The sequence below is a fragment of the Hibiscus syriacus genome, unplaced genomic scaffold (genome assembly GCF_006381635.1).
Source record: "Hibiscus syriacus cultivar Baekdansim isolate YM2019G1 unplaced genomic scaffold, ASM638163v2 tig00111013_pilon, whole genome shotgun sequence".
Lineage (NCBI taxonomy): Eukaryota > Viridiplantae > Streptophyta > Magnoliopsida > Malvales > Malvaceae > Hibiscus > Hibiscus syriacus.
Genome location: NW_024062953.1, coordinates 1,714,496 through 1,729,148, shown reverse-complemented (window position 1 = coordinate 1,729,148; position 14,653 = coordinate 1,714,496). Strand labels below are relative to the sequence as shown.

General features: G+C 34.1%; 1 protein-coding gene across 1 annotated transcript; it reads right to left on the bottom strand.

Annotated features, from left to right (window-relative positions):
• Positions 1-270: 270 nt before the first annotated feature.
• On the bottom strand, positions 271-4,234 carry LOC120149924 (probably inactive leucine-rich repeat receptor-like protein kinase At2g25790). Its single transcript, XM_039162636.1, has 2 exons — positions 1,640-4,234; positions 271-689 (listed from the first exon to the last, which is right to left on the bottom strand). The coding sequence occupies exons 1-2, from the start codon at positions 4,131-4,133 to the stop codon at positions 334-336; spliced, it is 2,850 nt and encodes a 949-aa protein (XP_039018567.1). The 5' UTR covers positions 4,134-4,234; the 3' UTR covers positions 271-333.
• Positions 4,235-14,653: the final 10,419 nt, after the last annotated feature.

Genomic DNA, 14,653 nt, shown 5'->3' with positions numbered 1-14,653 from the left:
GAAAAAATAATAAGAATATACAAACTTACATAATAAATATTTTTAAAAAAATCACGGACATAAATTTTTAATTTATTTTTTCATCAAACAGCTCGAATCGTGATCATAATCATGAGCCATAAAAGCATTGCAATCATCGATGAGCAACGTAAATAAAAACAAGATCTTCATAGATTTACTCTATCTATCTCTAAACAATAGTAGGAAGATGAAAAGACTGTAATTAACCCATTAATCTACATCTTTCAAACTCAGTATCAATCTACAGTAGAAACCAAAAAGAAAATCAACCTAAAACAAAAAAAACAAAACAGGGAAAAAAATGTGAAAACCCTAAACATGTGAAGGAAACGTAAGCCCCGGGAGACCATAGCTTGTTCTGAAAACGGATTGTAGGGTTTTGGTTACGTCGGCCGCGCACGGCCGAGCCGTGTGGTCAGCGGCCGTGCAATGGAGAGCGAGATTCATGGCGGCGACGATCTGGTTGTGGTTGTCGATGGATGCATGGTTTTTGATGATGGGATCAACCCACGTGTCAAGATGACAATCTGAGTAGCAATAACGAGCCCACTCAACTGTGGTTCCAAGTTCAGAATATGATGGGGCTTTCCCCGTTAATAATTCGATCATAACTAGTCCGAAGCCGTAGATATCAGCCTTTTCATTCATCTCTTTGATTTCTCTGGCTTCTGCAAATAGAGGTAAAAGGTAAAAGAAAAATTATGCATTAGCAAAATATTCACGTGTATGACTTTGTTTAATATTTGCTTTTACGTTATTCTTTTTAGTAGCACTTCTTATATTCCAGCTTTTAATCGATTAATATGAATCTTCTCATGTAAAATTCTATTATAAGATAATCTTTCTAACAAGAAATGGATATGAGTCGTGTCGGAATGGATTTTTGGTTGATTTAAACTCCATTTGAGTATGCTACTTCTCCACTTTCATTGGACTCGAAATTTAATATAATTTTTAGGTAAAATCTCACACTCGATTCAATATAAATTTATATATAATTCTCATTTTTATTCAATAAAATAAGTAATTAAAAAATATGAAGGGATGAATATTATTATAATTATTCTTAAATATATAAAAGATAATTATATTATTATCTATAATCGTTTCGGGTCATATTAAATATTTTTTACCCTAAACTCAAACCCGATTTAATCTTATCCTTCAAAAAATTATCTTTATCTAACTTGAACCTAAATTTTCAACAACAAAAAACTGAGCCTATAAGATTAGATTGGATCACTACCTACTAGGTCTGGGTCACATGCCTAACCTTACTTCTAACTTAATTTTCTTTGTTCATAATTCTATGATTCAAGCTCTTGACATTTTCGTAAGAGACCCCTCATTATATCAATATGTTACTCTGTATATGTTTGTAATTTAAGGATGGTAGATGGATAAAAACTAGAATTTGACCTTAATTAAAAATATGTTCATACATGTTTGTAACTTAAGAAAATTTGACTATAATATTTTAACTAGAATAGGGAAGGACGAAGATTAAAGTTATGTCAAATTAAAGTCTATACATTAGATATTAAATTTGAGGATGATAGAAGGACCAAAACTATAATTAAACCTTAATTAAAAAACATGATAAAATATATATTTGTACCCGGTGCAATGTACGGGGAAGAAAAGAAGCGCTTGTTTCCGGTGCAAGGAAGGATGAATTGTAGCCGAGGTTCATCTTTTGCATCAACGATAATTCTCTCCGGCGACATATCTCCGACGAGTACGCTCGGCGAACAATAAGAATGAAGAAACCGTAGAGCTTTCGCGATCCCGATAACAATTTTCCGGCGCCTTTCCCAGCTTAAATTGCGAAGGATTTCACTTAGAAGTTTCCCTTCTACGTACTCGTAAAGCAAATACGCACTCTTCTCCGACCGGCACTTTCCGATCAACTTAACGATATTCGGGTGCTGGAGCTTGTCGATTCCGGTGAGTTCAGACCAAAATCTTGACGGAATTGAGCTGACGATGAATTGGAAATCATTTGAAACCCATGACTTCCCTTTGAATGAAATGGCTTCATCTTTTGCAGAAAGTGTAATATCATGGATCGTTACTGATTTCGAAGCCATGGAATCGAAGAACTGCAATTCCCAGATTGATCCATCTTCATTTTCGATTCTTTTCAGCTTCAAATCGTTTCTTCCATTGATGAACAAAAACCCAAACGAAGCAACGGCAAGGAACAGTAAAGAAGAGAGAGAGCAAGCAATAAGAACCCACCAAGCTCGGTTCTTAAGCTTCTTGCATGGCGGCAAACCGCCGCCGCAAAGATCATTGCCAATAACTGCACTTTCGTTTATAACTAGAAAGGCTCCGGTTGAAGGTAAAGCGCCGGTTAAATGATTGTGAGAGATATTCACTTGAACCAATGATTCCGTTTTCCCCAACTTCGCCGGAACTTCACCGGATAATTCATTCTCTGACAAGTCAAGATGGCCGAGAACCGGCATGTCCGTGAGAAAAGGTGGGATCTGGCCGATTAGTTGGTTATGGCTTAAGTCTAAATACACAAGCTTCTTGCATGAAGATAATGCATCTGGGATTTCACCTGTCAGCTTGTTTTCACTTAAGCTTAATTGTATTAACTCCGGTAAGGTCCCGAAACGTGGAGGAATAGTCCCGGAAAATTCATTTCCAGACAAGTCCAAGAACTCGAGCTTCGGGGTGATCAATGAGTGAGGCAACTTCCCGGAAAACCTGTTTCCCGACAAGCTCAACATCTCGAGTGACGGCATGTCCCAGATTTGGTCTCCTATGTCGCCGTAAAGATTGTTGTTCGAGACATCCAAGAAGTATACCGAAGGCAGCTTTGTGAAAACTGAGGATAATTCACAGGAGAGATGATTGTTCTGAAGCCGAACACGCTGCAAACTGGCGCAAGTGCTTAAATTCATCGGAATGTCACCTTCGAGCTTGTTCTTGAACAGAATGAGCTTCAAAAGACGACCGGAACTGCAAACTCCGTCGGGTATTCGACCGGTGAGATTATTGGTGGAGAGATCGAGGACGGTGAGATTATTACGTCGTCCAAGGCTTCGAGGAATCCCACCGGAGAATCTATTGGACCAAAGCTGAAGAACTTGAAGATGAGGCAATGAAGTTAAAGCATTTGGGATTTTTCCGGAAAATCTGTTGCCAAACAGATGAAGAATCTCCAGGTTTTGGAGCTGGATTATGAGCTCTGGGATCTCACCGGATAATGAATTATCACTAAGATCAAGAGAAACAAGCTTTTCAAGACCAAAAATGGAGTTCGGGACTGTTCCAGTAAGCTTATTTTGATAAAGGAAAAGATACTTAAGATCACGGAGGTTTCCGATCGAAGATGGGATTTCGCCGGTGAAGTTATTGTAAACAAGATCAAGATGATACAACGAAGTTAAACCACCAATTTCTTTCGGAATTTCCCCAGAAAGATTGTTGTAGCCCAAATATATCCATTTCAAGTTCATCATCTTGCTTATTTCATGTGGAATTTGGCCAACTAATTGGTTCGAAGCCAAAGTTAAGTATTCCAAAGCGGTGACATTTGTTATCGAGATCGGAATTTTCCCGGAAAGAACATTCCCACCAAGATCAAGAAACTTGAAGCCGGAGAATAATCCGATTTCTTCCGGAATTTTCCCGGAAAACATATTGTTTGAAAGATCTAAAACCTCAAGGTCTGGAATGAAACCACTTGGGATTTTACCAGTGAAATTATTGTTACTCATGTTGAGGAATCGAATTGAAGAGGTTGAAGAAAAGATATCCCGTGGGATTTCACCGGAGAAGCGATTGCTCGAGAGATTTACTGTTTTCACAAACGGTAAACGGAAAACCGACGAGGAAACCAAAATCCCATACAGGTTTTTTGCTGAAACATCGAGTGTTTCGACATGGGACATATTGTTGCAACCGACGCCGCGCCATTGGCAAAATGTGGCGGCGGAGGGATCCCAGTTCAACAAGAAACCAGAAGGGTCGTGGATTATTGAAGACTTGAAAGACAAAAGCAGCTCGAGTTCTTCGCCATGGTCGGATTCGGACAAAACAAGAGTGAAGAACATAAACACGAACAACACAACCGCATTAGCTCCTTTATTCGCCATCTCCAACTCAACATGTAAGAAAGAGAACTTGGATTATTACAGTATCTAAATCTCAGAGATTAATGGGGTTTTGTCTGAAATAAAGAGAACTTGGATTTGAAAGAGAGAAAGAACACTGGTAACTGGAGATGGTACTTGAGTTGAGAGTACAAATAGATTGGTGATTGGTGGAGAGGAAAATGAAGTGGGCATTGAATTGGGGAATATTAATATTATAAACTATTAGTATGTTATGTAAACTACTAATTTTTTTTATTTATTGTTGTTTAATTTAAGATAATATGCTATAAAAATTATTATGAGAATGATTATTGATAAAATTATTTAGCGTTTATTTTACTAGATCATAAGTTAGTATATGATCTCAACACATATTTTATTATAAGTCTCGATGTCATTAAAAAATTCAAGGGATATTATGGCTTTCATTCATTGGTTATTTTAAGACTTTTGTTTATGGAAAAAATCATTAATTTATTGAGTAAAAAATCTTAATCGATTAAAAAACGATAATTGGTCTTATGTCTTTATGAGAAAATAAAAGTGAGAAGAGTAATAAGAGAGAGCTTGTATATTTTTTGTCTTTATCGAGAGATTTTATAATGACTTTCGATGTTGATATCAAGTATAAAGTCATTAGAATTATTCATAAGCTGATAGGATGTAGAGGCCTAATTTGTATAGTGAAGTATCAATTGATTTTAGCTTTGTCATACGAGTCATGTTAGAGTTCATATCAAAATATTTTTTTTAGAGAATAAGGTTTTAGAAACCTTATATACATAGATGCTTTTTTGAAATCTAACTATGAATATATTCTACGAATGTCTTGATATTCCGAGGTGGTACAACATATTTCGTACACTACTCTTATTTCACTCAAAGTCTCTTTAAAATTATATCATAATAAAAATGATAAATAACTCAAAACACTAAAAATAAAAAGACAATTAGGGAAGCAAAAAGAACGAAGAAAAGGAGAAAGTAGAGTGTCTTTATATATGGTATGGTTAGACATAAATGGTCGTGCGATCCATCTTTAAATCTCTGCCCCGCGCGCTCTCGATCGGGGGAATGAAAGCTTTTGGCTTTAAAAGGGACCCTCAATAATAATTTATAAATAAACTTCAAGAACTCATAAAATAATTTTAATTATAAAAAATATATTATTTTTTTCAAAAAAATTAGACTTGAGCAATTACATTTATAATAAGTATATACGTTATTCATTAATTAAATTTTTTAAAAATATGTATTATTTTATAATTATTTTAGACTATTAAAAAATTGATAAATAAAATATAATTATATAAATGTTTAATTCACTAAATTCATAATTTACTTTTATTAGTAATGTAATATATCTTAGAACGGTATAGAACATTTGTCACGTTTTCGACGCTATTTATGATACGTGTATATATAAAAGATATTGTCAGTTACTATAGAAGATTGTTTTTACCCTTAATAATTTAAACAGTAAATAGTATTATATTATTTAACCGGAAGGAATATACAGTGTATGGTCATTGTCACACCCGGCAGGCACACTTTCTTGCATTTCTCCATTTTCTAGGGTTTTACAACTACCACTTTTATTTCCCTTATTTGTTGACCACTTATTTAAATTATTTTTATATATTATATAACCACGAATTTTAATTATAAATATATTTATATTAATACAATCATAATTTATAATATAAATTTTTTAATATAATTAAATATTGATATCGTTATACTAATTTTATAATATATTTCTTTCAATTATAACATTTTTAAAATTAAAATTTATTTTTTAAAAATATAATATATATTAATATCAATTATCAATTTTATTTCATTTTGGTCATTCAATTATTTTTTTCAAAATCTTATATAATGTTACATTTTAGTTTCATTTTGACCACCCGTCGTTAAAAATTTAACAGAACTATTGACGTGACATTTTAAAATTTTCAATGATGACATGACATTACATTCTGATGGCATGTCAATATTATATTATTTTTTAATGGTGATTGACCAAAATGAAACCAAACATAACGTTAAGTATGATTTTGAAAAAAAATAGTTAAATAATTAAAACAAAACAAAAATGATAGTTGAGCTACTAAATGTGTAGCTTACCCAAACTAATATGTACCAATGATGTCTAATTTATTAACCAATTAATCTGAATCGGCATCGTATAGGTTCATTACGAGGATCACTCTCTAAATCCAGTTTAATCCATTCACAACGTTACAATTCAAACTCTTGACTTAACTTAAAGGTACTAACGTCTCATCCAACTATATCATATAATAATCATTAAATTAATCTTTCTTTTAATCCATTTAAACGAGGCATGCATGACGTTAATCTACCCATATCCCTTGAATAAGGGTCTCAATCCTCTTTTGAAATTTATTTAATATTTTAGTAGGGTTTCATGTTCTTAATTAGTGGTCCAAATAGTGATCAATGAGTGTGAAACTTTAATGTTACTTTGGCTAAAAGGACTTGTGGTAGGGAACTTGAATTGAACATTCCACTATCTTTTTTCTCTCACATTTTCTTTATGCATTGTGATCGATAAATGTTGGGCGTAAGGGTCCACTAAGATTATTATATAGATTATTATTGTATGAATCAAACGATCTCAAAGTTTAATGAAATCTTGAGTTTAAGCACGATGTCTATAAAAGTGTATGAACGTTAATTGTCAAATGATTGAAAGTATTTCAAATACATATTATCTTGTAATCACTCCAAATGAATAATAATAATAATAAACATATATTATTATTAGGTTATTGTCTTGGTGATCGATAAGGGAAACTGAGGCTCACATGGCAGCTGATCAAAATAGTGTCTTGAAAATGTTTCGCCATTGTTTGCACATTAAACCCATCAAATGAAACATTTCACATTTGGTTCATTGCTTGCTCGCAAGCTTTCACCCATCAATGAAATCCTCCTATATTGCACTAGCTAAGCATGTCTCGTTCCCTAATAGGACATTTGAAGGTTTGCATCTTTGATGGCGGATCTTGTTGATGTTCAATACGGGTTGGTGGTTCACGGTGGTCGTTCAATACGGGTTGGTGGTTTACGTGTTGCGGAAGACGGCTATCGGATAGAGCAAAATCGCAACTGATAATTTGAGAAAATAAAAATGAATATAAAAGAGACACAAAATTTACGTGGAAAACCCCTAAAAATTTAGGGTAAAAACCACGGGCAACGGTAGAAGAATTTCACTATGAGCAAATAGGAATTACAACCTGTCTCGATCTACCAATGAGAAAACAATGATAATTCTCTCTAGATAAAAAGGAGAAAACAACTCTCAAGAAACTCTCTAAAATCTCTCTAGTATTGGAAGAAAGCTAGAATGCTTTGGGATGGTTTTGAAGCTAAATGAGCTAGGGTATTTATAGTAGAAGCTTTAAGGACTAATCTTGAAAATACCCTAAAAGTTTAATGACTAAAGTTTGTAATTTGCCCATTTAGTTTTCAACCATTGTTGCACCTAATTTTGACATTTTATATTTGGTGCCTACCATTGTTGAAAATTTCATTTTTTTTTCAACCTTGCTAAATGCACTTTCGGTGCATGCTTTCAATAATCTCTCACTTGAAGATTTGATTGACACAATCATATCTTCACACCATTCTTTCTACCTTGTACCATCATGTTGCTTACGTCTCTGACAGTCCACAAGAGGATCAACACCATGTAAATTTATCAGCATTGATTGCCTTCGTCATGAAATCTGCTATGTTGTCTTTGGTATGGATATTTTGCATATCTACCGTTCCTTCTTCCACCTTTTCACGAATGAAATGGTACTGAACTCGTATGTGCTTTGTCCTTGAATGAGATGCTGGATTCCTTGCTAGATGCAAGGCACTTTGACTGTCACAAAACATAGAGACATACTCTTGATTGTGCCCAAGCTCCTCCAATAGCATCTTCAACCAAATTGCTTCTTTACTAGCTTGTGTAGCTGCTACATATTCTGCCTCTGTTGTAGACGTAGCCACAACTGACTGTAATTTTGAAACCCAGCTTACAGCTCCACCATCAATTTTGAACACATATCCTGTAGTAGATTTGCTTTTATCCAAATCCACTGCATAGTCAGAATCTACATAACCATTGATTAGTAAGTTTGATCCTCCGTAATATAATGCAACATTTGAGGTCCCTTTGATGTATATGAGGATCCTCTTTACAATATTCCAATGCTCTTTGCCTGGATTCGCCATGTACCGACTAACCACTCCCACTGCTTGTGCAATGTATGGTCTTGTGCATATCATAGCGAACATTAAACTTCCCACTGTCGATGCATACGGTACTCGAGACATCTCCATCCTCTCTTCTTCACTGCTAGGATTCATACTAGAGGATAATTTGAAGTTAATAGGAAGAGGGGTAGAAATTGGCTTACAATCTTACATGCTGAATCGTGACAAGATCTTGAACAAGTAATTCTTTTGTGAAAGCCAAATCTTCCTATTACTTCTGTCTCGGTGAATTTGCATCCCTAGAATCTTGTTTGCTGATCCCAAGTCCTTCATTTCAAATTCCCTAGCCAGTTATGCCTTCAATTCTAATGAAGGAATCAAATCTCTTATACCAACACCTCGGCGCCTGCTTTAGACCGTACAGAGATTTGTTCAACCTGCAAACCAAGTTCTTCTTTTCTTTTTCTTCAAAACCTTCAGGCTGGAGCATATAAATTTCTTCTTCAAGATTTCCATGAAGAAAAGTTGTTTTAACATCTAGCTGCTCTAGATGTAAGTCCAATGTAGCACACATTGCCAAAACTACTCGAACTGTTGTTAGTCGAACCACAGGAGAAAATATTTCATTGAAATCAGTACCTTCTTTTTGAGCATATCATTTGACCACCAGTCTTGCACGATACCTCTAAACTTGATCGTCACCATTTCGCTTGATTTTGAAGACCCATTTGTTACCAATTGGCTTCCTTCCTTGTGGTAGTGGCACAAGGTCCCATGTATTATTTTTATAAAGGGCTTCAATTTCTTCTTGCATCGCCATCATCTACAGTGAAACATCTGAGTTGTTTATTGCCTCCTGATATGTTGATGGCTCGCCGTCCTCTGTTAAAAGGCAGTATGCAATATTACCTTCTATAACATAATCTGAGTACCAATTGGGACGTCTTCTCACACGATCTGATTGACGAGTTGTTGGTGCTTCAGAACTCTATGGTTCTTGTTCATCATGTGCTGGTTCTGCTTCAGAAGAATCTCCTTGTTCAAACTCATTTTCCACATTTATCTGTGTAGTCTCTGAATTTTCAGTGTTATCATCGTCTTCTTTTCTTTGTAGTTTATCCTCTACAAAGATAACATCCATGCTGATGATCACTTTGCGGGCAGTGGGATCCCATAAGCGATACCCTTTGACTCCATCATCATACCCCAAGAATTTGTATTTCCTGGATTTTGGATCCAGCTTTGAGATTTCTTGGGAGTTGTACATCACGTACACAATACTTCCAAATATATGGAGGTTTGAATAATCAGCTGGTTTACCAGTCCACATCTCCATTGGTGTCTTCAGCTATATTGCAGTTGATGGAGCTCGATTCACCAAATAACAGGCGGTATTGACTGCTTCTGCCCAGAATGATTTTTCTAGGCCTGCATCCCTCAATATTGCTCTTGTTCTTTCTAACAAGGTTCTGTTCATCCGCTCTGCCACTCCATTTTGTTGAGGAGTGTTTGCCACTATGAACTGTCTTTTGATGCCTTCTTTCCTGCAAAAGTCATCAAATTCTTCGCTTGTGTATTCTCCTCCATTATCTATTCTGAAACACTTGATCTTATTTCCAGAATCAAGTTCCACCCGCGCTTTGAAGATTTTGAAAGTTGATAACACATCTGACTTCTTCTTAATAGGATACACCCAACATCTCCTATAGTAGTCATCAATAAATGAGACAAAGTATTTTGCTCTACCTAGGGATGTAACTGGTGCTTGCCATACGTCAGAATGAACTAATTCTAGAACATTTTTTCCTCTAGAATTTGACATGTTGAATTTCAACCGGTGTTGCTTACTTGTTATGCAATGCTCACACAAAGTAAGTGATAACTTTGTTAAGCTTGGAAGTAGTTTTTGCTCCACAAGAACTTTCATTCCTTGTTCTGACATGTGTCCAAGTTTCTGATGCCATAACATTGTTGAATCTGAACTACATGAGGCAACAGAGACTTCTGCTTCTACCAAAGTCTCTCCCTTCAGCATGTACAAGTTTGCAGCTATTTTTTCGCCTTTTAGCACCACAAGCGCTCCACGGAACACCTTCATGATTCCTTTCTGTGTTTCAATCTTGCTTGCATTATTATCTAACAATCCGTAGGATAATAAATTTTTCTTCAGGCCTTTCACGTGCCGCACATCTCGAACAACTTTAATTGTTCCGTCATACATCTTCAATTTGATGGTTCCCACGCCAACAATCTCTAAGGCATGATCATTGCAACTATAAACAGATCCTCCTGAGACAGATTCATAATGATGGAACCATTCTCTTCTTGAGGTCATGTGATATGTTACTCCCGAATCAATGAGCCATATATCTGCAAATCGTTTTCTTCCTTCCACGGTGGTTGACGCTTCACAGCATAGTGCATCTCCATCATCTGAAGTGTTTGCGGTATTGCCTTGTGGATTGGAGTTTTTATTTAGACTCCAACAATCCTTCTTCAAGTGACCCTTCTTTCCACAGTTGTAGCACTTTAAATTCTTCTTGCTCCTCGACTTTGATCTACCATGTTTGTGACTGCTGCTTTGGCCACGTTCTGTTGATCTCCCTCTCGTCGTTGTCAATGCTTCTGCTTGTTGCATATTTACTTGTCTGTCTTCCTTGTTCTTGCGCCGATTTTCTTCTTGTAGAACAGCAGCTGCAACGTCATCGAAGACTAGACTGGTGACATTATTGTTTGTCAAGTTGATGATGAGTTGATCATACGAATCCGGTAGACTTTGAAGTAGAAGTTCAGCACGTTCTTGTTCTACTATTTTACAGCTTAAGGATGTAAGCTGAGAAAATAAAGTGTTCAGTGTGTTTAAGTGCTCTGTAACTGAAGTAGATTCTGACATACGGAGAGTGTACAATTTCCTCTTAAGGAAAATTTTATTATGCAACGATGTGGCCTCGTACAATTTGGTGAGATGATCTCATATCTCCTTAGCTGTCTTCTTCTCCTCGATGCTTGATAATACTTCATCTGCTAATGTTAGATGAAAGTTTGCCATAGCATTTCCGTCCATCTCGTTCCATTTGTTGTCATCTGCGAACTCCACCGGCCTTTCATTTATAGCCGCTAGACACCCGTCTTTCCTCAAGATGGCCTTCATCTTCAATTTCCATAATGAGAAATTTCTCCCATTGAACTTTTCAATATCAAATTTCGTTGCCATAGCTTCTTTTACGGATAACTCCCACTATTTCACTATCGTGAATAGTTCTCTAGAACCTTCAAAAAATGGGTAATAACTTCTTATTTTCTTATGTTGGAGGATCCACCTTTTGGTGGCAACCACAAAGACAATAAGCAGATATTACACACTCAAATCTGGCTCTAATACCAATTGTTGCGGAAGACGGCTATCGGATAGAGCAAAATCGCAACTGATAATTTGAGAAAATAAAAATGAAGATAAAAGAGACACAAAATTTACGTGGAAAACCCCTAAAAGTTTAGAGTAAAAACCACGGGCAACGGTAGAAGAATTTCACTATGAGAAAGTAGGAATTACAACCCCTCTCGATCTACCAAGGAGAAAACAATGATAATTCTCTCTAGATAAAAATGAGAAAACAACTCTCAAGAAACTCTCTAAAATCTCTCTAGTATTTGAAGAAAGCTAGAATGCTTTGGGATGATTTTGAAGCTAAATGAGCTAGGGTATTTATAGTAGAAGCTTTAAGGACTAATCTTGAAAATACCCTAAAAGTTTAATGACTAAAGTTTGTAATTTGCCCATTTAGTTTTCAACCATTGTTGCACCTAATTTTGACATTTTATATTTGATGCCTACCATTGGTGAAAATTTCATTTTTTTTTTCAACCTTGCTAAATGCATTTTCGGTGCATGCTTTCAACATTACGGTGGTCGTATAGATTGAGAATAGAAAAGATTGGCAGACTATTTGTGGTATACCACCTTTTTGATTAGGTGAAGAGTCATTGATCGTCAGTCTTTTGCTTGTCGATTCATAGACTTCTTGCTACGAGTTCTTAGAAAGATTTAGTGTGGGTCATGTTCTTCTAGTGTGAGAGCTGAGAGTTGGTTTCTTATGTTGATATTGTTCGAGCATTTATGGATTTGCTTTTTAGTCGGATGACCTAATGGATTGATGTAATGATACAACTAGCATCGATGGCTCGAGGCTCCAAAATAATATCTCAAGGGCCGAGGGCATAACATATCAAGCTAATAGATATTCTTCAGAAATGATGAAACAAGATTAAGATGTTTACGGAAGCTGAATGTACTGAAAATATATAATTGTTTGCGCTATTAGTAAATTAAATGATAATACATCATCAAAATTAAATTTAAATAAATATTTTTTCTAAAAATAATGACATTTAATTATTTAATTCACTAATGATTATATAAAATTGTTCATAATGCAAAATTTTGCTTGTCAAATTTAATTGTGTAATGTGAAATTCATCAAGTGTATTCAATGATAAAAAATGATATTTTTTAGAGGTCTTTAATTCTAACCGTTACATTTATGGTGTACGTGTTGTTAATAAATTAAAAAATCTAAACAAACACAATCACCTCTTACTATTAGAAAGTATCATGTTATTTGAGCTTTGATTAATGTCATTTTCATAGTTGGACACTCGAATTTGAATATTTGAAGGAATGGTCCAATCAAATGACAAACTTTCAACTATTTATAGAAAGGTCGGTTCATCCTTCACGCTTTTAAACCCATAAGTTGAATCCATCTCACGTGTGCTATTCACGTTGGATGTGAGATTTTGCACCAACATTAGCCCTTAACTTTGCTTAATTTGTCACCTTAATTTGGGGATTTGGGACCATCAAAACAATTATGAGTTATGACTATGAACCCACTTAATTATTGACCCTATTTACTAGGGTAAAGTTAAAAATTGTGGTTTTAGAATTAAAAAAGTAATGTTAAATTTATTTTTAATATTATTATATAAATTAATTATATTTTTAATTATAATGTCAATTCACACTCCGATTATTCATGTCATATGTTTAAAGATAATAATCATATTTTTGTTGATCATGTCAGTTTTGGTTTGATTGTATTGAATTTAGATTGTATTTGATTTAAGTTTGATTTATGTTAAATCAACTATTAAGTGAAGTCGAGTATCTATGTCAATATCATATTAATCAATATTTCAATTAGATCAATATCAAATTGATCAATTTTTTATCGAGTCAATCAATTTTTTGATTATGCCAATATCGGATCAATATATTTTTAGGTCGGGTCAATATCATATCAGTCATTCTTTATTTGAGTAAATCTTTAAATTTCAGGTAGATATGAGAGTTTGGTATGAGTCCAATCAAGTTGAAAATAAATAATATAAAAAGTGGTAATTAACTATTAAATTATTATCAAAGATAGTGATTAGGTATAATACAAAATAAGAATAAAAATATATCATTTTATTATTTATCACATTGCTAAAAAATAGATAATAATAAAAATAAATTATTTATTCACTTTAACTCAATAATTGCGTTGATATTCATTTTGAGTGAATTAAATTAGAATTGCTTTTGATTTGCGTTGCTTCCGGCTTATGTTAACTTTAATTCAAATTGTTTTCGATTTAGATTAAATTGAATATATATCTATATCGATCCAACTAAAATTTGAGTCTTTTTTTTTAAGGTTTCCAATAAAATTTAAATCATTATATTCATAGTCATATTTATATGAAATCTCAATTCAAATAATTAAATTTGAATCAAATTTACCATGCCAACTCAGACCCATTTTATATATCCTTTTCGGTGATATAAAAACATAGGTTTAAAATGTGTCAAGCTCAATAAAAGCCATCATTATTCCATTCGAGGCCTAAGTTTTCATTGTGGAATGATGATTGAAATATTCAAAAGCCCAAAAGAAACATATCGTCATATAATGGAACCCTGTGTCCATAGGTAGTTTAAAGCCCATTTCAGTTCCCCTATAAGTTATGTTCGATAATTAACCATTATAGAAAGGTTAGTTATCGAACATAACTTTAATAGTATTTTATTTAATTAATTTTATATAATTATACACTGCTAATATCCATGCATAAATTGAGGGATGAGCGGGTGGAGGTATTAGTATTTTTGAAAATTTTAAATTATTATATATTTTAGATTTTTTTTTATATTTTTTATTTATAATATATTTTCGCTTCCTTAAAATTTTATAAATTTACCTCTTAACATAAAATCATACGTTCGTTGTTGACAATGT

What these genes read in the sequence shown, in the direction of transcription:
- LOC120149924 (XM_039162636.1), bottom strand. Translation starts at nt 4,133, where the DNA reads ATGGCGAATAAAGGAGCTAATGCGGTTGTGTTGTTCGTGTTTATGTTC. An exon ending in TTCCCCGTACATTGCACCGG is followed by an intron (nt 690 to 1,639) that starts GTACAAATATAT and finishes CTCTATTTGCAG; the next exon opens with AAGCCAGAGAAATCAAAGAG.